The sequence below is a fragment of the Pezoporus flaviventris genome, unplaced genomic scaffold (genome assembly GCF_033815535.1).
Source record: "Pezoporus flaviventris isolate CSIRO_AGI_PZ_B2104156 unplaced genomic scaffold, CSIRO_AGI_Pfla_v1 ptg000007l, whole genome shotgun sequence".
Classification (NCBI taxonomy): domain Eukaryota; kingdom Metazoa; phylum Chordata; class Aves; order Psittaciformes; family Psittacidae; genus Pezoporus; species Pezoporus flaviventris.
Genome location: NW_026892555.1, coordinates 50117959 through 50143547, shown reverse-complemented (window position 1 = coordinate 50143547; position 25589 = coordinate 50117959). Strand labels below are relative to the sequence as shown.

At 37.3% G+C, this 25589-nt stretch overlaps 1 protein-coding gene across 7 annotated transcripts in view; it reads left to right on the top strand.

The window, feature by feature from the left end:
• Positions 1 to 25589, top strand: part of DLGAP1 (DLG associated protein 1) — a 407231-nt gene that overhangs the window by 259894 nt on the left and 121748 nt on the right. For 6 of the 7 annotated variants that reach the window (XM_061448756.1, XM_061448758.1, XM_061448757.1 and 3 more), the window contains 2 exons: positions 2607 to 3632; positions 17370 to 17584. In XM_061448756.1, the coding sequence (XP_061304740.1) occupies positions 2679 to 3632; positions 17370 to 17584 (1169 nt within the window). In that variant the 5' untranslated portion in view covers positions 2607 to 2678. Of the gene's footprint in view, positions 1 to 2606; positions 3633 to 4415; positions 4589 to 17369; positions 17585 to 25589 lie in introns of those variants that run through there. The other variant, XM_061448762.1, reaches the window with a different exon arrangement.

Here is a 25589-nt window from a genome sequence, read left to right as displayed (position 1 = left end):
CAGCTTCCCTGGGCAACCCATTCCAGTGCCTCACCACCCTTACAGTAAAGAACTTCTTCCTTATATCCAACCTGAACTTCCCCTGTTTACGTTTTAACCCCTTACCCCTTGTCCTACCATACAGTCTCTAATGAAGAGTCCCTCCCCAGAATTCTTTTGGTCTCCCTTCGGATACTGGAAGGCTGCTATGAAGTCAGATCAAGTGTTTCCTCATCCAAGACATTCTGCTCTAACAATATATTAAGACTGCATATTCTTAATAATTCCATGTCATCTGCTGTGCATGTTATGACCTCATTATTCTGTAAATGCTTGGTGCTTTCAGTTCTTTGTCTGTCTACATGTACTCTTTTTCCACAGCATGATAAAATAAAAAATTCATAGCTATTCAGATAATAAAAAAAAATGAAAATAAATCACTGGTTCTGTGCATGTCCCACTGTATTGTACTTCTCCATTTCTTTCTCGTATCTATGGGGCAAGGTTTCACTGCTTTTATCTTACATGGTGCACTAATCTATTGTTAGTCCTAAGATAATTTATCAACCATCTTGTGGACTGTTGCATGATTATGGATTTAAATACATTTAAATGAAAATTAACTGGCTGAAAGTTTGTTTTCACAAGCCTTTAAGTGTGAAAGATATTCATAGACACCAGAGACACAAGGACTTTTATTTGGTCATTATACCCTTTACTGGTATTCCTCTTGATGGGATATTGTTGGTCAAATCACATTTTCAACGATTTAAGTAATAGATCTACATCCCTTTGGGTTTTTCACTGTGACATAGTCTAATAGATCATACTTTTAAAGGAGTTTGTAGGGATGTAAAATGCTCTTTAGAAATGATACGGATTGTCACTACAGTATAACTGACAAATCAGCTCTTTGAACATATTATTTTGTTCTTTTAAAAGTGCCTTTGGCCATTCTTCAGGTAAGCCAGTGAGCTCATCCATTTGGAATATTTCAAGTGCCTTTTGTGGTATTTTGAAAACTTTTCTTTTGGAATTCAGAGTCTCCTGAGAATGAACATTTTCTGCATTCCAGGGATCCAGTGAGGGAGAACGAAATGCAGGACATCCACAGTAGCTTTGAGATGTATTTAAAAAAAAACCCTCCATTTCAGCTCATCACAGATTCAGAAGAAAATATAAAACCTGTTGTGATGAAATGCAGAACATGCTTTTCCAGACTGACATTAACTTAGTGCTATTTCAGAAAACTTCATTGTTCCCAATTTGCCAGCATGTACATTGTCCACAACATGTTAAAACATGAAATTTATCTGAGAGAACGCTGGAGGAACATAGTGGAAAACCTTGGATACATGTCTATTCATATTCAAAAAAAGATCTCAAGGGTGACATTTCCAAAAGTATTATGCGACTATCCACGCTGGAAAGGAATAAAGTAGTTGAGTGACTCCCATTTCAGTTGTGTGCAGCATAAGAGAGCATCCTCTAAGGGGTCCTCTGCCCATCAGGAGCTGAGACAGCACCATGGGAATGTTTTGCCGCATGTAAAACCACAGAATTTATGCATTAACATCTTAGAGGTTGCAGTAGCAGTTGCATCTAGACTTTTGCTAATGATGAGAGCTGAAATGAGGACATCTGGCCTCAAACAGAGTGGTGGTTATATCAGATTATATGAATGATATATGAAGATTTCCTTTTCAAATTGTTGCAACCATAACACTGTGAGTCACTTCAAGGCCAAATAACTGCAGTCAAGTGTTGAGTGTTGAAATCCCTTACACTGTTACAGCAGTGTGCAAGTTTTGGCTATACTAATTCCCCTAATGGTAGCAGGAGTAGGTAGGGATATTTAAACACTGCTTGGTACTCTGAAAATTTATGGAAAATTAAACCAAGCCATGCATTATCAGAATAAGATTTATTTTTTTAATAGGAGTGAGTAAACTGTAACTACAACAACCCTGATTACATAGGTTATTAAACAGTTTGGTTTAATTTTGACAGAGTTAGTGCCATGTATTATTATTTTATTCTTAATTTGAAAAAAGCTTACCGAAATAATGTTTTCATATAGTCTTGAGATGCTTAGGGTCTAGGCAGACAACATGGAGATCAAGTAAATTGCACTTTTATCATGAACAGATGTGGATTTAAGACAAGGAACAGTTTTACCTTAACTGAACCACACTTAGTATTTGGTCCACAGTAACCCGGGAAGTGATCCATTAGGGGCACAATCTTTTTTAATGCATTTATTTGGTTCTGAAAACATGCAGATGAGCAGTTAAGGCTTCCAGGGAGTCCCCCACCCATGAATGTTTTCAGGACTGAAGTTTTACAGTATAGGTGGTGATACTTACCTTGTTGTGAATTCATGAACAATAGTGAATTTCATATCAGAAAATGTTCTTGCATGTTTTCCAGCTGGTGAAAAAAATATTTTTGCTGTGTATTGCTTAGGTATCCCCTATCACTCTGTTGGACATGGCAAATATTAAGGGATAAAAATAGTCAGAGAATGATTATTACAAGTACTGTAAGAAACAATGCTAAACATGCACATGCTGATTTTCCTCTTATCTTGAATATCTTATAGCTTCTGTTGTATTTCATTTTTTTAGGCCTTTCTCTGAGATCTGCCTGTTGCATAGCCATACGTATTAGATGACTTTGGGACTTGCTTTACATCAACAATGAAGGGATTATCTAGCAGCCGTAGTCATCATCATGGGGTTGCCTGTGACCCTCCGTGTGACAGTCTGCCACACCACCCAGACAGGAAGCCATATTTGTTAAACCCGGTGGACCCCCATCCTGCAGACCACCCTTACTACACTCAAAGGAACTCTTTTCAAGCAGAGTGCATGGTGCCCTACAACGATCAGATTGCCAGCAGCACGTTTCCCCGGAGGCATTATAGTTCCCACCATGAACTCAAGGATGAGTGTGCTCTGGTTCCGCATGGAACTGCCAACAAGACAAACCGCATTCCTGCCAACCTTTTGGACCAGTTTGAGCGGCAGCTGCCTCTGAATCGGGATGGCTACCACACTCTGCAGTACAAGCGGACTGCCATTGAGCACCGCAGTGACAGCCCAGGGAGGATCAGGCATCTGGTTCATTCTGTCCAAAAGCTCTTTACTAAGTCACATTCACTGGAGGGACCATCCAAGGGGAGTGTCAATGGGAGCAAAGCAAGTCCAGAGGAGTCACAGACGATGAGGTATGGGAAGCGCAGCAAGAGTAAAGAAAGGCGATCAGAAGGTAAGCCTAGATCCAATGCATCAGGATGGTGGAGTTCAGATGACAACTTGGACAATGATGTCTGCATTTATCATGGTCCCAGTGGGGTCATGACCATGGGAAGATGCCCTGATCGTTCTTCTTCCCAATACTTTATGGAAGCCTATAACACTATTAGCGAACATACTGTGAAGTCATCCAGAAGCAATAATGATGTCAAATGCTCTACCTGTGCAAACCTGCCTGTGAATTTGGACTCCCAGTTAATGAAGAAAAGCTCATGGTCCTCTACATTAACAGTGAGCAGAGCCCGTGAAGTTTACCAGAAAGCATCAGTTAACATGGACCAGACAGTGGTGAAAGCAGAGACGTGTCAACAGGAACGGTCATGTCAGTACCTCCAGGTACAGTGTGGAGAACTGATTACTGTTAACTGTGCTCTGCCTTGTCTAAGGTGTTTGTGGGGGATGGAGGTTTACTCTGATATTTCAGCTTTCCCAAGAGGTCACTGATCATCAGACAAGGGGTAAAGCTGCTGAAATTAAAAATAAACCTGCTTTTTCTTTCCTTTTTTTTCTTTTTTTTTTTTTCTGAGCATTCAGTATTTCAAAGAAACAGTTCATGTTGGAACAGGCTTATAATTTTTTCCTGTGGGAAAAATAAGACCTTTCTGCATACTTTTTGACTTTATAAGGCAGTCACAGTAGGGGTATAGGGAATTTGATGTTGTAGTGCTTGCACTTAGCATTACAATGTCAATTAACTGAATGTAACCAGGATACAAATTCTTTGATTTCTGTAATTTCAAGATTTGACTTCATTTACTGCTTATTTCATTATGAAAGCTTTTGAGACCCTTTTAAGAAATTTTGATGTACCTTAACGCTTTCTCCATCAGGAAAACAGCCTACTTTCCTTTTTGCCATAGAATATAAATTCTCATAAAACAGTTATTGTAATGGGTCCAGATTTTTTTGTCTGGCTATTCCTCTTCCTCATGGCTTTGAGTCAAAAATAAAAAATCAAAAGGTTGAAATTATTACTTGTTCTGATTATACATTTTAGGAGTACATCACCTACTCCCTCACAAGCTGTTTGCAGTTAATACAGCGTCACTATTTTCACCAGTATTGTATCTTTAAATGTCAAGAATCAGATGTCTGCTCTTGGAGCTATCATACTGCCGGTGAATGTTTGTGGCAGGAACATGGATCAGAAAATATTAAAACTGTTTCATTCTTAGGAGAGCTGTGAATAGCTTTTATGCACTTTAAATGAAGCACTTATGGCACATCTAAGTGTGTGTGTAAGATGGAACAACGTTGCTCAGAGAAGAGAGAAGACCATGAGGAAAAAAGAGGTTTGCTAAAATGATTTGGTTTCATTTTAATGTAGTGGGACTCTTGTCTATTTGTATAGAAACTGTAGCAAGTTTTCTCATATGGGTGCTTTAATGAGGCAGTCAGCTTCCACGTTCTGTTGTTTAAGTCAGTATGCAGAGAGAGCGTAGGACTGAGGCATCCACATTTAAAAATTGATGTTAAAAGGTTTTATTGAATGGCATGCAAAATAGTTTTGAATGCCAGCCCCTGGTATTCTAAGTTTTAAATGTAAAGAAATGGATCTCTGTATTTTCTATTAGTTGTTGGGAGAATAGGTTAGGGGGAGAGGGGGCAATATGAATGCTTGGTGTGTTTGCAGCTGTGCGTGTGGACTCGGGGGTGGGGGGATGTTCAAAATAGCTTCGGGTTGCAACCTTTTGAGTTTTAGGGGTTTTTTTTCTCTTAAGTCTCATTTGTCTGAAATTTGTGAGTAGGAAGAAATTGCAATTTAGCCTTGATTGTTTTGGTTACTTTAGACCCTGAGATTGCTTTTTGTTGATGTTTTTGTTTACTCTTTCAGTCTTCCTCTCAGGTTTAGAGAAAATAGCTGACAATTCAGTATGTGACCAGATGGCTAGAAAAGAGCGAAAAACTGTGCCAGCATCAGCTTTAAATGAACACCTCCATAGGGACTTTTAGATAATGTTTAACTGTCAGGAATAGACTCTTGAAGTGGAATTAGAGGACATTATCTGTGTCTATGTGAAAATATGTCCAACAATTGAGAAGGGCAGGAATTCAAGTAACTAAATTCTTGCTGTGTTTTCCATTCTCCCTGGTAGTTCTCTTTTGGGTTTCATTTCATTTAATTTCTTTTTTTCTAACTGTATGATTGTTTGTAAAAGCCAGAGAAATATAACTGTTTTGAAATCATCTATAAATAAATAAATAAATAAATAAATCAATCAATCAATCAATCAATAAATAAAAGGAAAACCTTAGCCAGACTTTGATTAATGTTGGAAATAATATTCATAGTAGGGTAGATTTGAGAAAGCAGGTCAGGATTACTCTTCTCTATTGGCAGCTTGAAAGGATGACACATGGATATAGGTATTAAAAAGTCAGTCTATTTTGAATGCATCAGACTGCCTTTCTCTTCACTGTATCACTAATCTTTTTACACTACAAGCCCTTTGGGGCTTGGACTTTGTTCCCTTTTGTGTTTTCACAGTGCCTAGAAAAATGGGGCTCAGAACCTAACTGAGGCCTTTTGGCTGTCCTTCAGTATGACTGGACCAGAGTATTACTCCATTAGTAGGCTGCAGAAGTATTCCGTATATCTGTTATTTTCCTGATGACCTTCTCATCATTGTACCAAAAAGCTGGTGTCCTACGTTGGAACCATTAGAAATGTACTAAATGAAATTAAAGCTTCAAATTCTTCACAAAACTGGACAACTCTAATAATTTAATTTTGCTATTATGATGCTGCTTTGTTGCTTTATTTAACTCACTAATTGTTAAATGGATGCTTTTATCAACTCGCTTTTAATTTAAGCTGTTGTTTATAGTCCAGGACAAAAACTCTCTGATCCTTGAAAGAGGCAACTATTTTGTTCATGAGAAACTCTTCTTGTTATGGTATCTGAATTCAATGAAGGAGTGACTTTCTTTCAACTCTGGGTATTCGGGATAATTTTCTTTATCCTGGTAGATCTATCAGAGATCACAGACGATATTGACTTCACATTTGCTTGTGAAGGCTTTTATCACCAAAGTATCTGGATAAATTCTCAGTGTAAAGACATAGAAATAACAAACAATTATCTCACTCAGTGTGGTATTTTCCACATAACCGTTCTGTGGAAGGAGTTGGCAGTAGTTTGTGTTACAGATGGGCTTATTTCTCATAGTTTGGAATTTGGATTGAGTGCACAGCTCTCCTGCATTGCACAGTCTTCCTTTACCCTGGCAGGCTCCACTTCCAGCTTGGGTGCTGAGGCACAGTGTCTGTCCTTGGCGGTCTAGGGGAGGCTTGTCTCAACATCTCCAGAAAGAAATACTAGCTCCCAAACTAGTCTAAAGACTGTCAAGCAAACCTTTTCCTCTCACCTGCATTTTGGGAATGAAGCTGTATTTTTCTCTTTTCTTGTATTTCTCCTTTCAAGAATGAGGAGCTGCATAGTAGAAAGATAAAGTCTTTAGTTTTGAGCTGCTTCTTACTTCAGGAAAGTTGTTTTATTTTATGCAGGTTTACAGTTGGACTAATTTGAAGGAAGGTGAGAAGGTTTTGTTTGTGTTTTCTTAAAATTCTTCAAAATGGTTTCGGACCCTTGAGAGAATAATTTTTATGAAGCAGTGGACAACCTCTCTTTCTCTGGTGTCTTCTCTGGAAGAAAATAAAATGAAACAAAACTATTGAAGACAAAATGCAGTCTTTTTCTGCAAACAATAAGGTCTAATACACAGGTAGATATTTTTGACACTCTTGTTTTCTATGAATTCATGATTGTTGAAGCTAATAGAGTATACAATACACTGCAGAGTTTGTTTCAAATTATAGTTCTGCCATTCAGTGTTCCCTGATAATTACTATTCTGATTGTCCTTGGTCCATTTGTGAAAAAAATGGATAAAAATAAAAGGATGACATTTTTTGTATTATTCCTCTTCTTTTGTGGGTCAGTCATATGTTTTCCTTTGATCCCATCTGATGAGGCTCAAGTCAATTGTGTCAGAGGATGAAAGGCTGAGATTTTACTTCTGAAAACAGAAGAGCAGTAGGTGAGGGTGCTGGTGCAGTCATCCGAGTTCCATATTTCCATCACTTGTCTGTTGGTGGGAGAATGAGAAATACTATAAAAAAAATATATAAGCCAAGTTTCTGGGTGTAATAAACATTTTCTGGCGTAGAAGGGCTCTGTTCATACTGTGCTCATTTTCCTGTGCAAAGATTGTCTGTAATACGCATTACTGTATAATGTGTGGTGTCAAGAGACACAATAGTTCAAGTGACTTGTTTTCCACCCTGAAGACAAGGCATGTCCACAGGTTCTGAGGAGATACTGCTCAATCCTAACCTCTTTCTGTTGCTTGTGTCCATGGACAGATAAATAGAGGGCATCACCCTGTGTCAGAGTGCTAATAAGGACCAGTATCTGTCATATGATTGTTTTAAATGTAGTATAGCAATTACAAAGTGTTTATCCTTATGGCACAGCAATTTATGTTAGATCAGTTATTCTGGGCTTATGTACGCAAGTCTATTTGCATTTTCAGTTTATCTTTACTTTTTCCTCATTTGTAGTGTTTGCATTTCTGTCACAACTACCATATTCATATTAGATTTTTAGTATCTCCCTGTATATGTATTTATATATAAGTTGTATTTTAATATTAATTAATATTGATCTTCCATTTTTCATATACCAAAGGACTTGCCTTTTTTTCCTCTTACTTCATTATGAATTGCAATTGAATGAAGCATACATTATTTTACCTTATTTTTTCTAGTCAGAACTACAAAGTATATTGAAGTGAAAGTTTAACATTAATTTACTGAGCTCATATGAAACATACTTCTCAGTAAAGCTAACAAACCAATTTGAACAATTCTGAAATAAAATGTCAAATGTTAAAATGTATTCTAGGCCAGCTTCCAGGTATGGAATAATACTAAAAATGTTTGGAAATTTGTAAATTTTCATTAATTTTAAAATAAACTAATGTCTAAGAACATTAAAATTGAAAAAGTGTCACTTGCAACTCACTTCAGCTTTAAAATTGCAAGGTGGGTAATATGAATAATGAATAAAGTTACGAAATGTGTGTGCACTTGAAAAATAGAATGAAACACAAAATAGCTTATTTACAAAAAATAGATTAATCACAAATAATGCCATTGAACCTACATCTTGGTTATTTAGCCTACCTGCAAATCTACCCATTGCTACATTAAGAATCCTACCCTTGATATATTAAGACAAATATGTAGGAGAGTATTTCCATATAGCCACCCTCCTCATCTTTGCAGTCCTTTGATTTACTTTTTTTTTAAAAAAGAATTGTCAGCTGAATTGATGAGCATGATCTTGCCACGCATTTCGCTGTGTTCTCATTCACTTAGTTGAAACCTGGACTGACCTTTGGTGTCTGAGTAATGCAGTAATGAGGGCCACCTAAGCCCTAAGAGCTGTTCTACAGCAGTAGCAGTACTTAACATTTAGCTGCAATTTTATCTGCCCATATTCCTTAGGTAATAATTTTCTATGCTTTAGTTTTATAACCATTCTGTAACTTCTTAGTATTGAGTATACCAGCACTATATTTTTTTTAGTTTTTTGGATTAACTTGAATTCCTGTTGGTTCATTATGTTAACGTCCCTACATTCTAATAGCGCATCCATTAATGAACCTAATTCTAGCAGCTGGATCCCTGTTTTATGTTGCTAGCATACAAACCCACATATAGGATCCAGCAGCATACTTAGGTGACACTATGCTACATATACTGTTATGTCAGAAATGTTTATGAAAATTATGGCTGCACATAATTTGGTATAGATTTCAGTTCCTTTTTGGATTAGATTTGACTCAGTCCTTGATCTGACTCCTTTCTAAAGCCTTAAGTATCTGGAGTGTTCTAATCTTATTCTTTTCAGTAATTTCACTGAAAAAAAAAAATCTTCAAGGCAAATCAAGCCCAGCAAAGAGGATGATTTCAGTCTGCATCCAAGTCTGAAATCCTTAGCTTTTATTATGGAGATATGCAAAGTAGGTGGGGAAAAAAATACTGAGCGGTGATATGTTTTCCTCAGTCAGTGCAAAGTCATAAGTAGTTTTTCCCCTATATCCAGTTATTGGGTTGGTTTTGCTTGTTTGCTTTTGTTTCAAGAATGGAATTTGCAGTACAGATCTTGAGTGAGGACATACTACAGTGCCGGAAGAGTGGTTTGAGCTGGGGGCAGCTGCCCACAGTTTCTGTTCTGCCTTACAAATGCTCTTGTGCTTTGCTTTTTGCACAACTGAGCTTCTGTCATTAGTGAATTAAGCAACAAGAACATGAATTTATTGTGTACTGTTTGTCCTTTCAGCCTGTGCAATGGACTGTCTCATTTGAGCTTCTGATGTATAATGTATTTCTCTCATCAAAGGCTAAGCAATGTTCATTGCAGTTGAATAAGACACTGTGACAGTTCTGGTGTAGGGCTTCCAGAGACAGTTTCTGAATTATCTCTGAGTGTTCTATGCAAATAAGTTTGTGTTTAATTTTGCTTTAGTGACATAACCCCAGCCTGTCAATCACCTTCGTAGGAAATCTGTGAGATTTCCTGGTCTCTAGCAATTCAGTTTCCAGCAGATGAAAGGCAAGACTATGACCTTGATTTGATATCCAGTGGGACACTACTGTAGAGCAGAGGTGACAATTTGGAGTCACTGAGAAGGCATGCTATAATGTTCTGAAACCAGGAAAGTTTCCTTAAGGCTGAATGAAAGCTTCTCACCCAGGTGTATTTCATTGTTGTATTCCAAAAGAAAGTATTGTGGAAGTTCCAGTGAAATCTGTCCACTGTCCAATAAATTTGACAGAAGCTAATAGCCAGCTGGAAATGGTAACTTAACTGCATTACTTAACAGCTGCTCTTTGTGAAAGCACAACATTAGCAAAGCACCAGAGATCATCCAGTTACAGTCAACCAACAGAAACAGTATAAGGGCTGTTTCTCAAAATGCTCTCCCCACCATCAAAAACATCTGTTTTCTCCCAAGGATGCAGGTTCTCCATCCATAAGCCAGTTTCCTGCTGGCTGATTGATAATGGGTTTATGGTCATGTGTAGTGAAAGAAAGGTAAAATGACATCTTATTTATCAATACTGGGATGTGATGCTAACTAGTCACTGTATACAGCTGCTGAAGCCATTAGGGAGAGAGCTGATTCACCCCAAAATAAGGTACCTAGAAGTGAGGGAACATTTCTCCATTGCTAGTGAAGGAAAGTGTCCTTTCAAGGATTGGTATTCATGTTAACAGTCATCCTGTCATCCTTACTTGGGCAAAGAGCCATATCTCATTATAGTCCACTGCACTGAAAGCTTCAAGGGAATTGAGAAAGATGAGATTAAATGTCTGCCCTCTGCCACAGAGAGATCATCCATGAGTACTGCTGAAGCAGTTCTGGTTTGAGGTCCTGACCGGGAGTCCTGCTACTATATGACCTTCAGTTATGTTTCCTTCAACTAATAGATGTGGTAATTGCTGTTTGACTTCCTTTCTGCGGAATGCGTTTGGGGGTGGCAAACTTGCAAGACCCTTGGCTGGAATCATTGTATCCACATGGTCCTTTTTATGGTTGGTTGGATTTTTATGAGTAAAGCAGGAGAAGAAAATTTATCTGGAATCAAGATGTGGTTGTTTTGTGTAGGAGATGCACATTCCTCTTCGTAAAACAGGATGTGAATCAGATTGCCAAGCTAGTGGTCAGGGCACCTTTTGATGAATGAAAATCATAAACTGGAGCAGTATTTGAAGAACTTTTGTCTATTGACTTGCTATATGAGAATTTTTACTGTTTTAGCAGACTTTCCAAACTCTTGTTATGTGAAGGAAGGTTGCAGTTCTTCGAACTGCTTGTTCAGGTATGATGCAAGGTGCAGGCATTTTGAATTGAGGAAATAATGTTCCATCTTGGAAGGGGTCTTTTGGCTGTTAATGCTGTTCATGTATAAAAAATATAGAGTCAGCTAAATGAAATTAATTTATAATAGAACTTGATTGCTGAAATAGTACAAGCTAAAACAAGTGGTGCTGCAGATACTAAGCATATTAAGTTTGTCCTAAATAGAAGCAACCTTCCTATCTGCCTTTTTGCAAACTCATAAGGTTTATTAAACATATAGTTCTTTAAGATTTCTAAGGCTTCCCCTTTTTTTGCATACTTCAATGATTCTTAACACATGCACACTGATAGAATGAAATGCTGCTCATCTTTATTGGTCTGATTAATTCAGTATTCATGAATGCTAGGAATAGGCTTGGTGAGTGGAAGATGGCAATTGAAACTTCCTTAACAGCACGCAGAAGAGGCATAATAACGACTAAGAAAACCAAATTACATGGGTTTGAAAATCTGCACTGAGCAGTCATTAAGCATTGTTCTTCAGTTGTGTGATTTCATTTCATTAAGTATTTGCATACTAATAGAAAGCTAAAGTTACAAGTCTACTGCTGTGAGCGATGGTTAGCCACTCCTTCCAGTCCTTGTGTTTACTTCTGTAGTCATCCACATTGCTTTGGCAAAGCACAGGGAGAAGCTTTAATGATTTCAGCTGCAATAAACCAAATCAAACTAGAGATCAGTAATGAACTTAATTTGCTATAGAGACAGTCTGTTTGCTATTTCATCCAGTAAGGTAAGTAAGTTAAACAATTTTTGGGGAAAAAAAGAAGGAAACTAGATATTCTAATTTTATTGTTTAGAAATGGAATAAAAAATGGGGGTTTACTTTTGTCTTTACATTCTGGGTTTATTTCACATACCACTATGTGTGAGCTTTTGAAATGAATGTTTGAAAAGTGGGGAGACAGTATGCCTGTTTACTTAGTTTCTTTATTTGGGGACCTAGACTATCTATTAGAAAAATCCAGTTCCTTCATATCAAAAAATGTAATAAAGGAATTGACAAGACACTCCAGCCTGGATAGTGATGAAGTGCAAGCACTTCCAGAGCAACATAAATTTAAAAGTCAGGACAGGTAATCTATACACTAAATGAACCTGAATCTAGATAAAATGTTGGCTGGTGGCAGTGTGTTATCTGTTTAGCCTGTTCTGTTTGCAAAAGAATCCCATATCTACCATTTAATCAGAAGAAAGAAACTATAGTCAGGCTTAGCTTTCATACTTGTAACGAACATTTTACTAATGTGTATGCTGAAGTCTCAAGTTTCAGTAAATCGCCTGGCTCAGGGGCCTTTGCTGAGTATTTTTTGTGTATTTTCAAGCAATAATGTGTTCTATTTCACTGTGCTTTTTTGTGTAAGTGAAGTGCACTCTTGATTTTTATGCTTGTAAAGAATTGTACATGATCTTAAAGATCATTTGCAGAATGAAATAATTCCAGGATCTCTATTATTTCAATAGTGTGAATAATAATAGCTCTATTTTAATGAAAAAAAAAAAAAGTTCATTGTTAGATCTGAGTTTAGCTCTTCCCCTTTTTCTTGAGAGTAAAAAAAATCAGGCATGTGATGTTCCTGCCTGATGATCTGATACTGTTACAATGGTATTGCTAAGGTTATTGGATAATATGATTTTCTTAAAAGCATGAAACAGCTTTATCTCAGGTATGTCCATCTTAATGCCATTAATCCTCTAAGGTAGCAGATACTGTACATATGCACTTGAGTGCAGTATAGTACGTGACCCTGCAAGACATAATAGTGGTGATTCAAACAAAGTAAGAGCCTGTGGGGAAAACCTGTGCAGACCTCCTGACTGAAAAAAATAAAAGAGATGGAGGTTCACATAGACCTTTTTCCCAGCATTTTCCAAATCAATAGAAGGAAACACTGCAGAGTGTTTAGTATCACATGTATAGAAAATGAATGCATAAAATAATGCGATCAATTTTATTTTCACAGTTTGTGGTTTTGAGAAGGCTTTATGTTTCATTTTTTTCCCATGATATGAAGCACTGTATGTGACAGTAAATTGCATTGTCTGCATGAGTTGTTTCAGCCATTTCTTTTAGGAACCAGAGAAAGCTCTCTGAAAATCAGGTCACTTCTTTTAGTAGATATTGCTTGAGGTATTTGACTGTAGGCACAGAAATATTAAAATGTTGACATTATTGTATCTGGCTATATTTTTTAAACAGCAAAATAGGTACAATGAAAGGAAATGCTAAGCCCTAAGACTTGTTTGTCTTACTCAAATAATACAGACAGTGCCCTGAGATCCTTTCATGAAAAGTATTATAACTGTTAATAGCCAAAGCAAAAATCTACTACTTCTAAAGTAGTTCTGCAATTGCTCTCTACAAGTTACATGATGTCTTACTGATCTCTCCTACTCCAATTTCTGAAATCAGGGTTTATGACTCTTGTAAAAATGAAATAAGATAAAAGGGAACTGGACCCAAATTTCTTTCCCTACTATTCTCTTAAATACTGAAACCTTACTGAAAAGGAAAAGGAGAGAAAAAAAAAAAAAGAGAGAGTCCCACTCTCTCTCCCTTAAATATCTGCAAGAAAACTGGTAAAATTGTTTAACTAAAATAGCCTTTTAACAAATATCCATTACGTTCTTCCACTTCAGCTATGTCTAGGCAGTCAAGAGAATTTGTACAAGCACTCTGACTTCCTCAACGTGTTAACTGAAATTAGAAGCATATCTGGGTAGATATTTTAGTCAGTTCTCTGAATCTGAATGTTTTTTCTAACCATAACCGTAGACATCCTTTTCTCTTTGGCTTGTACAAGGTTTACCCTTAAAACCATAATATGGTAGTGGAACTTGGATTACATTTATATTATTTCCTTTGGGTTTGGGCATGAAAGTAACTTCCAGTACAAAAAACACCCAGTAGGTTTGTGGCACTCCCTGAGACTGCTTTGTTCCTGGTGTGTATGTGACCAGTTCAGCTTCCTATTTCTTCTAGAGTGTTTAAAAGGTGGAAGAGCTGCTAAAAAGTTAGCATGCTGGTTTTCAGTGGTTGCTCACTTCACAGACAGAGCAGAGCTCAAACTGGAAACTTTCTTCCAATCACATCTTACGTAGTGAGGCTAGAACAATGCATTCAAAGCGTATCATGGCGCACAGTGTTTGTGTGAATAAATAGGAAGTTTTGTGCAAAATTCATGGCAACCAGCTTTCAAAACCTAGCCTATTGTATCTAAATTATTTTGAGGAGTTTTGGGATAAAAAAGATATTGTACATATGTATGGACTTACTCATAACAGAACTTAAGAATTCCAGGGTTATGGTACCTACAGCAACTATAGCTCATCACTTGTCACCTATAAACTACAGCATTACATCTGACAGTATGTCTGTTATTTCATCAAGCCACAAGTGTTCAACTTGACTGAACTATGGGTGCTGTATGAGCATTGTAACTTTAACAACTTTTTTTCTCAAAGACACCAACTTTAATATTATACTAACATATCCTATTTAGTGCATGAAAGATTAATTCACTGATTTATTTTCACGAGAAAAAGCACTGATCTTGAACTAGTTAAAGTATAACAAATAAAATATTAAACAGATTATAGTGCATGTCCTCAGAGAATTTACAGATTCCCTACATAATGTGACTTAGCTGTCTAGTATCTGCCTGAAAACTTATTGGAAATACACTATTGCAGGTATTAAACTCCTGACCAAAGGCCTGAGCATGTCATCAAAATGTCATCAGAGCTTGATTTTACTAAGCATGTGTTTTCTTTTTTGTACGTCAGTGATTTGAAAAGTTGAGGTTTTACAGCTGAGAAGCAGGAGCTGTAGGTTCCAAAATATATGTGAGAAGTGGTATGAATATAGAATTGTATTTCCACTGCTTGATGGTGCTGTTGGCCTAGAGACATTGCAAGAATAAAAGATGAAAAAAAAATTATCCGCTGGCTGTCATAAATGGCTACAGGAGGAGTATAAAATTCCCCATACTCTTCTATGTCACAAATGGCATCAAACCCACTACCAAATACTATCTTCATTTGTATACAGATGTATACACACCAAGAAAGCATTAATTTTCCAGATCTGAGGTCTAAGCATAAACTTAGAAACCATGGAATTGGAACTGCTTTTTGTTTGCTTGTTTGTTCGTTCATTTGGTTTTTATTGCACACAGAAATTTGTCAGAGTCCTATATTCAGTGGGTTCTGTTATTACTCTCAGTCTGTAATACTGCAGTTCTTAGAGTCCTAACCTTTTCTAGAAGAAGATTTTAAGTGTTTTAAGTGTATTTCTTCAATTACTTTCTATAGATACATGAAGTAGAATACAATGCCAGGATTGAATCCTGAGTCCTCTGAAGAAAATGTCAAAGCTTCAAGTGAGTTTACCAAGGCCAGACTTAACCAAGAGAGAGGGCTTAGACTGAGTACAAGAGGAAGTGACTTGTTTGAGCCATGAAGTTCAAGGAAGGACCTAAATCATGATGCAGTAAAAAGAAGAGTAAATGAAAGAAGAAAGTTGGCAAGGTCTTGGGTTTGAAATCAGCAGGAAACAAAACAGTGACATAGTTTATGAATAGTTTCTTTAATTAATTATGATTATCAATAAGTCCATGAATGCTTAGGACCATTAAATGTCTTCATTTCATTTGTGTAGCCCAGTGGCTTTTTGGATTACAGTTTATATCAGTGTAGATGGATAAAATGCCATAAAAATTTGACCTACATTGACAGTAACGTTTGAAAGGCCTTAAAACATCTGGACTTAGGTTAAGTTTGCAGTGGGAATCAACAGCTAAGCTGTTAGCAAACAATCCAGTGTTTCAGTTTTGGTTCTCTAAACAAGCTGGCATGTAAATACTATGGCTGTAGTCTGTGAAGCAATGGATACACAAGATATTCAGCAGAAGATAGATGTTGTTGAAGAACAAAATTTCCATAGGAAAGAGGCACTCTGTGATTATCCTTGTAGATTCTATTATTCATACACTGCAGGAAAAATTTTAGCAACTTAGATATGAGACTCCTTTCTTAATATGGCTTGTAGGGGGGGTTGAGCATCGTAGCTACAGCTTGCTGTGGAGAGTGATTCACTAAAAATCAGAAAAGTAGCAAACTGAAAGTTCACAACTACTTTTATTTAAATCAAACACAAAATATGTGTAACTAAACAGCGTTTTTGCAGTTTCACCTTTGTTAGAAAAATATGCTTTCTGAAAAATAACTTTCAGACAACTCCTTCAAGGACCCTTCTCCACCGCATGTTGTTTCTGCTGTTACATGAAGGAGAAAGGTGTTGGTTTACAATGACCAGAAGCTCCAAAAGCAGAGGAGAGGACAGGATGAGTGGGCAAGAGCACCGTGCTCTTGAGCTGTCCTCTTGCTATGTTCCAAAATCTCATGAACGCACATTCCCAGTGGTCCAGATTTCTGGTGCAAGGAACAGATAGCACTTACTTCAAGAGAAATGGTGTACATCAAGAAGAAAAAGAAGGGAATAGAGTTGTATGACTCAGACGTTCAGGCTAACATAATTCAAAAGGAGGATCCCTGCAAGCTGGCAGGTGTTCAGTGGTGCTAATTATGCTGTAGAAGCAATAATAGTATAATTTCACACTTGCAAACCTACTTTTGTGATGATTAGTGCATAGCTCCATTAATCTATCTTGAACCAAAGTCATCCTGGTCTGTGTAGCATTGCACACTCTGTCTGAAAAGACTATGCTATAGAGATTTGTATTTAATTTTTTCTGCCTCACCAGAGGTGTTTGATTTGTTAAGCTAAACCAAAAATACCCTGATCTGGTTTGCAAATGCTTCTAATGAAAACCACTAAAGAAACAGGTTTGTCCAGCCCAGTATCAGACCTAACTGAGGCTTCTGTGTCAGCACATTAGCTAGAACTTCCCAAATAAGTCGTGGAAAATAACGAACTCCAGAGATGCTTGTGACTCTTCAGGGGGAGAAGTGGGCCTCCACTACAAGCAACAACCCATGGCCAGATGGGATTAAGAATAGGCCCTTGGCCATGAGAGGTTTTGTTATGGCTCTGTTGTTGCTTAGCACATTCAAATCTTTCTGTGCAATTACATCAGGGAGGGATGTATTAACAAGAGAATTGTGCTTATCACTTTAGGTCCCTCAAGATGAATGGACTGGATACACTCCACGAGGTAAAGATGATGAGATTCCCTGCCGACGAATGCGTAGTGGCAGTTACATCAAAGCCATGGGGGATGATGACAGTGGAGACTCAGACACAAGTCCAAAGCCATCTCCAAAGATCGCTGCACGGAGAGAGAGTTATCTCAAGGCCACCCAGCCGTCCCTCACAGAGCTCACCACCCTCAAGTAAGTCAGTGCTCTACTACGTCATATAGAGTTCTTCATTAAGACGTGCAGTTTCTGTTGCTATTTGTTTCTATTCTTTGCTTCTGGGTACCAGTTAAGAAAAGTATTTAAATAAGAATGTTTGGTCATGCTTATTTTCGGTTGGGATTTTTTTTTTCTGAACAAGAGTAGATTTAGGAATGTATTTCAATGTTATTCTGAAGAGAGACCCTACTACCTGTGCTTTGAATTTGCAAAGTATTTCAGCCTTTCAGTGTTAAGTGAGTATTCAGGTATGTACAATAGATCTGTTCTTTAAATATTTTCCTGAATTATAGTTTTGCCCTGCAAAAGCTTTGCATGATTGTGTATTTATTTATATTCAACATGTGAAATTAGCGCTAAAATAGTCTTTGCAACTCAACAAAGAACATCTGACATTTAATTGAAAAGAACAATGTCTGAAAATAAGCAAATCCATCGTTTCCACCCTTTACTTCACTCAGAATTGCCCTGTATTTTGTGGAGAAATAGAACCAAAACTGGGGGGAGAAGGAGCAAATCATTTATGGAAGAGGAATTATTGTTTCTTTTTTTTTTCTTTGTTTTTAAATGTCAGTTTGTGTTGTTTTTATTTGGGCCTTTTAAAAGAGCCACCTAAATTCTCATGAAAGTTACACAAATGGATAATTTTGGTTTTAGTGTTGTATTCTAAATGATTCTAAAATTGAGAGGTCCCCTACAGCAAAAGAATAAATTATATCCATAAGAGAAAGTAGTGTGAATTTAAATCAACAGTTGTTTCTGTCTGTCTTCTGCAAAATTCATAGCTATAATAGTGAATCATAGTTCACAGAACCAAAAATAACTTGATTTTAGTATAACTTGCCTAAGGCTGTAGTTTTAAAATGAATAAAAAAAAAAAGTCTCTGTATCTCTCTTCTAGTACGTGTGATTAGTGACAGAAGACTCCTTATGCATTACCCTCATTAATTTCCTCTCCTTCCTTCCTTCCTTGTCCTTCTCTACCCCATTTTTTCCCAGATATCTTATCTGAAAAATAGATTTTAGAAAGAAGCGTTTGATCCTTGTTAAGAATGTCATGGTCTTGACATCAGTGATGAATAGACCAGCAGAAAAAAAAAAAACAAAAACAGACTTATTGCAGCTCCCCATAACAGCCTGCTTGACTTTGTCTCTGGGGAAGCCACAAATTGTTTCTGTTCTGTCTTTCCATCAGTGTCCAAAGGAGAGAGCAGTCTCATTTTCTACAGGGATTTTCATAAGCTAGATGGTGCTTGCTCAAGGGATCCAATGATTCCTCTCATCATCCAGCAGAATTTACCGCATCCTTTCCTGAGCCAAAACTCCTCCTCTGAGATCAGTTATTACATCCTCTGCAAGGTGAACATGAATGTTATGTACCATCACAAATTCCATAAAGCCACGCTTTATGCATGGACACACTGTCAGGCACAGAGTTTATTCTTTCTGAGACTTCAGAAACATATGTTCCATAGTTCTGTAATATATATGTGAAGTACAATCTATCACAGTGAGTTTATTTGCTCTTGGTCATTCCTGTTCTCTGTAAAAATATGATTTTCAAAAGAATATCGAATTATTATTGAAAATAAAAAGTCCTGCATGTCATTGTTCACCCACAGAGGATGTTAGATCAGAGAGCTTTGGCAGAAGAAGCTTTTTGAGTTTGGCTTTGAAGTCATTGTTATTCATCAAAGTGCTTGTGCAAATACTTCATTTTATATATATTTTTTAATTCCTTCCTATTTGGGAAAGCTCTTAGGAATGTGCTTGATTTTAAGCTGTGCTCTGTAAAATTCATGTACATTTTGAAGCTATGCAGAAGTAGAATGTAAATCACTGGGTAGGGGAAGGAAGGAGAAAATGATAAATGGTAGTAAAACACGAAAGAGGACAAAATATGAGATAACTTTTCTTTTTTAATGACTTTTCATTAAGAATTGGGATGGAGTAAAAGTATTTGTTTTAATCCATGGTGATACTTTGTAGAAATATTTCTTCCTCGGGAACCTTTCCACTTTCAGAGACAAATTGTATAATACATAGTTATGCATTGCTTTTATTCTTTTCTGCTGACCATCATAATTTGGGGTTTTTTTGGTGAGAACTAGCCAAGTACTTGCTCTGGGAATTGAAGGCTTCTGTTAAGCTCAGTCTTTTTTGCAGACTTCTTCATACTTCCTTAGTTGCATGAATTGACCTTGACCATGACATTGCTTGTTCATCCCAGGGCTACCTTGATTACTCTGAGAGTGAGTTGTGATAGAGTTTCTCTGGCATGTCAGCCAGAGTCTAAATTAGGGCCCCTAACTCACTGAATATAGGTCGTCAAGCAATTGTGTAATGTGTGATAACAAATTATTTCCTTGGCTTACTATTGACTTGAGTTCAATTTGCACCTGAATAAGAGCTTTGTGGAAATGAGCCAACAGCCACTCTCGTCAGCAAGCAGCCTTTTAGTGACACTAGTGGACTTCCTAGCTGTCCTTGTGGGACACTATTAACACCTTAAAGCTGAGTGGTATTTCACTCCTCTAATTATGTTATTTTCTGTCACTGAAGAACAAGGCACCTTCGAAAGTGGTGATTCTTCAGTAGTAATTGTCAGGAATCTCCTGCACTTCTTTCTGCTGTTCTGTTTTCTATATGCAGGCTTTAGTTGGCTTCACTTTCATCTTTGGCAGAGCAAACAACTTAAAAACAAGTTCCCCTTTGCTTTCACTGTTTTTGAAAGGATTTTTCATCTTATGGGACTTTTCCTCTCTGAGAACTTTAAGTCTAATATTGGTCTCACAACCCACGCTGTTCCTCCCACCTACCTACAATTGCTCATGCGCCTACTGTTCTAAGGCAGGATTTTCATTATTGCCAATGTTTCTTTTTATATAAGGACTAATTTTTGAACAGCACAACTGTGTCATATCTCCTTTACGTAATGCAAATTTATTTTCCTGTTTTTGCTGAGGTATTTTTCTTGCTATACCTTACAATCTCCCTCCTACAACATTCCTCCCATGCCATGGTTTCCATGTGGTTACAGCACATGTGTCAAATGCTGTGGTACCATTCTGAACAAAGCACATCTTGTTGTGATCTTGTAATGCACACCTCCGCTGCTGCACTCTCATTATTCTACCAGGAAGTAAGCAGCTTTTTCAGTCTTTGCTGGCAGTATCCTCTTGGTTAATCTTTCACAGTCCAGATAAACTGACCCAGCTGGAAAACAAACAAAAAAATATCTGGTGTTTTCTTGCCCATTCCTGAAAAGTGGCAAAAGTTTATCTTGCACTTATAAGCAGATGGAAAATAGGTTAGATAACTTCTAAAGAAGGTGCAGACAACAGATAACTGACATTTCCAGCTCAGCTTGGTTCAGGACATATTCCTTCACTATCTATATGTTCCCTGGTTATGTTTAGCCTGATTTTCATTGGGGAAAAAAGTATGCAATTACATTGCCTGTCCACACACCGACCTGTCACCTCCACCTCCCAGTAACTTTTGAACTTGTTGGCCAGCTTTAACTAAGTTTGCTAGAGAGAATGAAGTCTGGAAGATATGAAGTTCCAGCAAACGTTATGAAGATCTCTCTGGACAAGGCAGAGAATGATCTGCAGCTGTCCCTTGCAGTCTCTTGAAGTGGGCGAAGTAGCTGGTGAGTCAGCACAAGATATTACTTGATGGCAGCATTTTCTCAGCCTGAAAGATGAGGAATGTGGAAAGGACTGAAAATGTCTGTGGAGGATAAGAGGTCTAAGATCCTGTTACCATAACTTTCCTACTTCGTTCTATCCCTTTCCTCTTCTCACTACATCCACACTCATTGCTTAAAATACAGGTTCAGATTATGGCTCCTAACTCAATATTACTTCTACTTTGGGGGCTCAGCCACTTCAGTCTTCTGCAGTTCTATTTTTATTTTTCCTAAAATATTACAGTGCTGAAGTACAGTATTCCATTTGTGGACATTTTACATGGATTTTGGGGTATATGCAGTTGCAGTATTGTACCTTTGAACTCATATTTGATTATATAAATCTTTTTCAGAGTTATTCTCTCTGATTACCAGTGTATTGACAGTTTCAATGATCTTGATACTTTGGAGATGCACTGGTGTAATTCATGTAAAAAGAAGAGAAAGGAGAACAGAAATTAGGTTTTTTCTTTAAAAATCTTTATTTTCAAGATATTCTCATCATAGCTGCATGTATTCCTGTCATTTATTGCATAGGTGAGTAATACTTGCAATCAGTTCCTAACTTTATCAGGGACATTCCAACAATAATATCTCAAAAGATATGCATGTTATTTGTGTACACCCAGGCTTATATATTTTATGTGCTAACAGAAATAGCATAAGTACTTTCTACTTGTATATTTATGGGAATCTAAAGATAATATTGTTTTGGAAAACTCTGTGCCATTTTTCTCAATATTCTATAAAATCACAGTAAACAATCAAGCTCAATTACATGGCAGAATCTGGCAGGAAACTTAACAATAGTGACAAAAGCAAGAAGAAGGAGGTAGATCTGATTTATCTCTCCTGAATTCCAACATTCCATCACCTGTCTGAGAATTGACCAGATCAGTTCATGGCAGACAAGCCTTCAAGCTAGGGTCAACCTATATTACAAATCAAAGCTTAACAGAGTTGCAGGAGCCGCTCTGGTAGGGTGACTTGCCAAAAAAATCCAACTATCCCATTGTTACATTGCGTGATTCAGATAGAAATCCCCTAATCCTTGCAAAAGTTAAAGAAATTATGATCAAAATAGTTCCTTTAGTCTGCAAAGCTCCCAAACAGTTTTGTCTGGTGGTAACTTGTGGTGATCAGGAGAAAAGTGATATGCACACATGGGCACATCCATATAGACTGTTAGGAAGGTAAAGTGCATCATCTGCATTGAGCGGATTAATCATAGAATCATAGAATCACAGAATAGTTTGGGTTGGAAGGGAACTTAAAAATCGTGTAGTTTCAACCCCCTTGCTGTGGGCAGGGACACCTTCCACTAGACCAGCTTGATCAAAGCCGCATCCCACCTGGATTGAGCACTTCTATGGGGCATTAATGGTGAAATTAATGGCAAAATTGCATACTGTCTGTTTTCAAACATGTCACTGGGACTGATGTGAATGAAAGGATGAGCAAAGGTCCAAAACCTTTTTACAATAAAGACACAGCAAATTAAATATCACATGGCAAGGATGTTGTAAACATTAAGTGCAAAACTGGAGATCATTATAGCTTTGATTTTCCTATAGTGATGAAACACACGTTTGTTTGTGTATGTACGAATCTTCATCAGTCACCAAACTGAAATATGCAGCTCTCAGAAAACTGTGGAACAATATAAACTCTGGAGATGGTTCTCCCGCTTTCTCAGCTTTTCTGAAATGTTGTTCTTGGGAAATATCTGCACTGAAGTAAATGATAAGGGATGTCAGGATAATTGTAGCCTCACAGACTGGCTAGACTCTTCTGGCATTTGAGCAGTTGAGGCTGATATCCTTACATTGCACTAGCATACATCTTTAGGTATGAAAGCCATCTTGGTCTTAGGAATAAGGTCCTTTACTTTAAGGTTTTTCTGTATTACGAAAACATGCTCCGAAAGATCTCCAGGAAAAAATAAAGGTGTCATTTAAACAAAAGCATACTTTTTTGTCCTCTTTCTGCTAAAATTAATGAAAATGTCCCTTTAACTTCACTGGACCAGATCACAGATAGGGGGAAGGGAGAGGGAAGATACAAGGTGATGCAATACCTCATCTTCCTTCTGGTGAGTATTTTTAGACATATGCAGGGAAGCTTGTTAATTTCTTTTTCTTGTTGAGTGACTTCCAATTAGGGAACAATGATTTTCCTAATTAGTACAAAAGCAATAAGATTGATTAATCTTTTATTTGTGTTTTACAGTATGCTTCCAGTACAGTGTTTCCCTGTTTCATGTTACAGTCTCTTTCATTTTCATCAAATCTTTAGCTACTGAAACTATTGTTTCCATTTTCCTTAGGTGTTGTTTGTTTGTTTGCTTGAAGAGTGAGGTTTTTGAATTTCCCATGAAAGAGAATAGAGCATCACTCTGAGCTTTGGACGTGCAGATGAAGGAATAGTATTCTGGAACAATTGTTGGCTTGGCCCAGCCTGCAGTCACTGATGCGTGATATATTACTTAGCTTTATATTACTCTAATCCCTTCTCTCTTCTCTCTGAAAGCTAGGGAGAAACTGTTGGACAGGTTTCTCACTTTTCAGGCTCATATATCAGGTATGATTAAGTTCAGTGAATAAGTTGTAAGTCAGAAGAAAATTTGAAAGGCAAGACAATAAAAAATACATTTCTTTTGAGGCAGTAGCTGGTCATATATTTGGTTTCTTTATGGCAGCTGACATCTGTTTTGTGTACATGATACTTAAGGAGCAGAGGATATTGATTTATTAAAGGAACTTAGATCTTGGGGTTTTCAAAACAGTTGCAGCTTTCCAGTGATGGATATATAAAGCATGTTCAGTCAGTTAATGCTTAACGTCACTGATGGTTATGTGAGAAAGCTTGTGCCCCATTGCAGCTTCCCTTCTGGGCTTTGTGTGCCCTCACACAAAGGTATGTATACTTCGCAGCACAGAAATGAACCCACTTATCTCACTGCACAATCCTCTGTGGAGAAAAAGCATTCTTACAGTTCACTGCATAGTACATAGGTTGGACAGGCACCCCTCCTCTCTACTTCTGTGATAGAATCATGGAATAGAATGATCCTCACCAGTTTGTCTTGCAGTGGAATTGAGATACCTGAGCTATTACAGTCTCACTGCTAGCAGACATCGCTTATCCTATCATAAAATTTACCCTTGTGTCAAGCCACACCTAGCTCCATGAGCCCTTATGCCCTGTTATGCTGCTATTGTCACCTTTGTGTAAATAATAGTATTTTTTGTTTCTCTAAGATAAGAAATCAGAATTGTGTTGTGATATGTGACCTATACTACTGTTGTTGTCTCACTTGTACTTTTACTTGCTGAAATTTAATGCAATTAAACTGTTACAATTAACTTACACATGAAAAAACATCAGCCAAAAAAAAAACACTTCAACTTTGCTAGTCAAAGTGCGATTCTTTGGTAATACTGGAGGAGAGTTTTGGAAGTTGATAGTTTGTTAACTAAAAGCTGCAACCTCATTTAGATTATTGTCTGACCTGCTGAAATCACTAGATACATGACCCCTTGCCCTCTATTTAGTCATCTGCCCCAACTTTGCATAATATCTAGCTTTATGTTAAACATAGCTACAGATGAAAGGGAGGATTTCTAACTTTTTAACTTCTTTCAGTAAAATTCTCTAAACATTTATTCATTTTGCAGCAAATTACTTCGATGAATTCAAGTCCATCCCATTGTCTGATTTAAAAAGCAAGGTTTATTGCTGTAAGGGGCACTTCCAGGGTTTGCTTTAAGAAACAATTATAATCACTGAACCGAGATGTGGTTTTCAGCCATCTCTTTCAGGGTATAGTTTTTTACACAGCCAACCTGCATGCCTGTGTGCAAAACTGGTCTTGTTTATTTTTAGCCCTACTTCTGCCTACCTACTTAAAAGGCTGCCTCAGAAAGGAAGTTAATAATGTCCAGTGGGGACAGGAGAAGAAATACTGCCTTAGACTGCAAGGACATACACAGTGTATATGTTAGGAAAAATTTCCTAATGGTAATGATAGTTACGTGTAGGAGTGGATTGCCAAGAGAAATCACTTCACTGGATATTTTCAAGAAAAGGGTAGAAAACGTCTGTCAGGACAAATTTAAGTATTGCTGATCCTGCTTTAGGGTAGGAGGAGGGAACAAATGACCTCATAAAGACCCCTCCAGACCTATTTTTTATGATTCTCTGTCTTTCTCAGGCTATTGAAAATACCCACTATCACTGTTCTTACTTCCTTTTCTTAACTTATTTTTTAAATACAAAACCAAAATT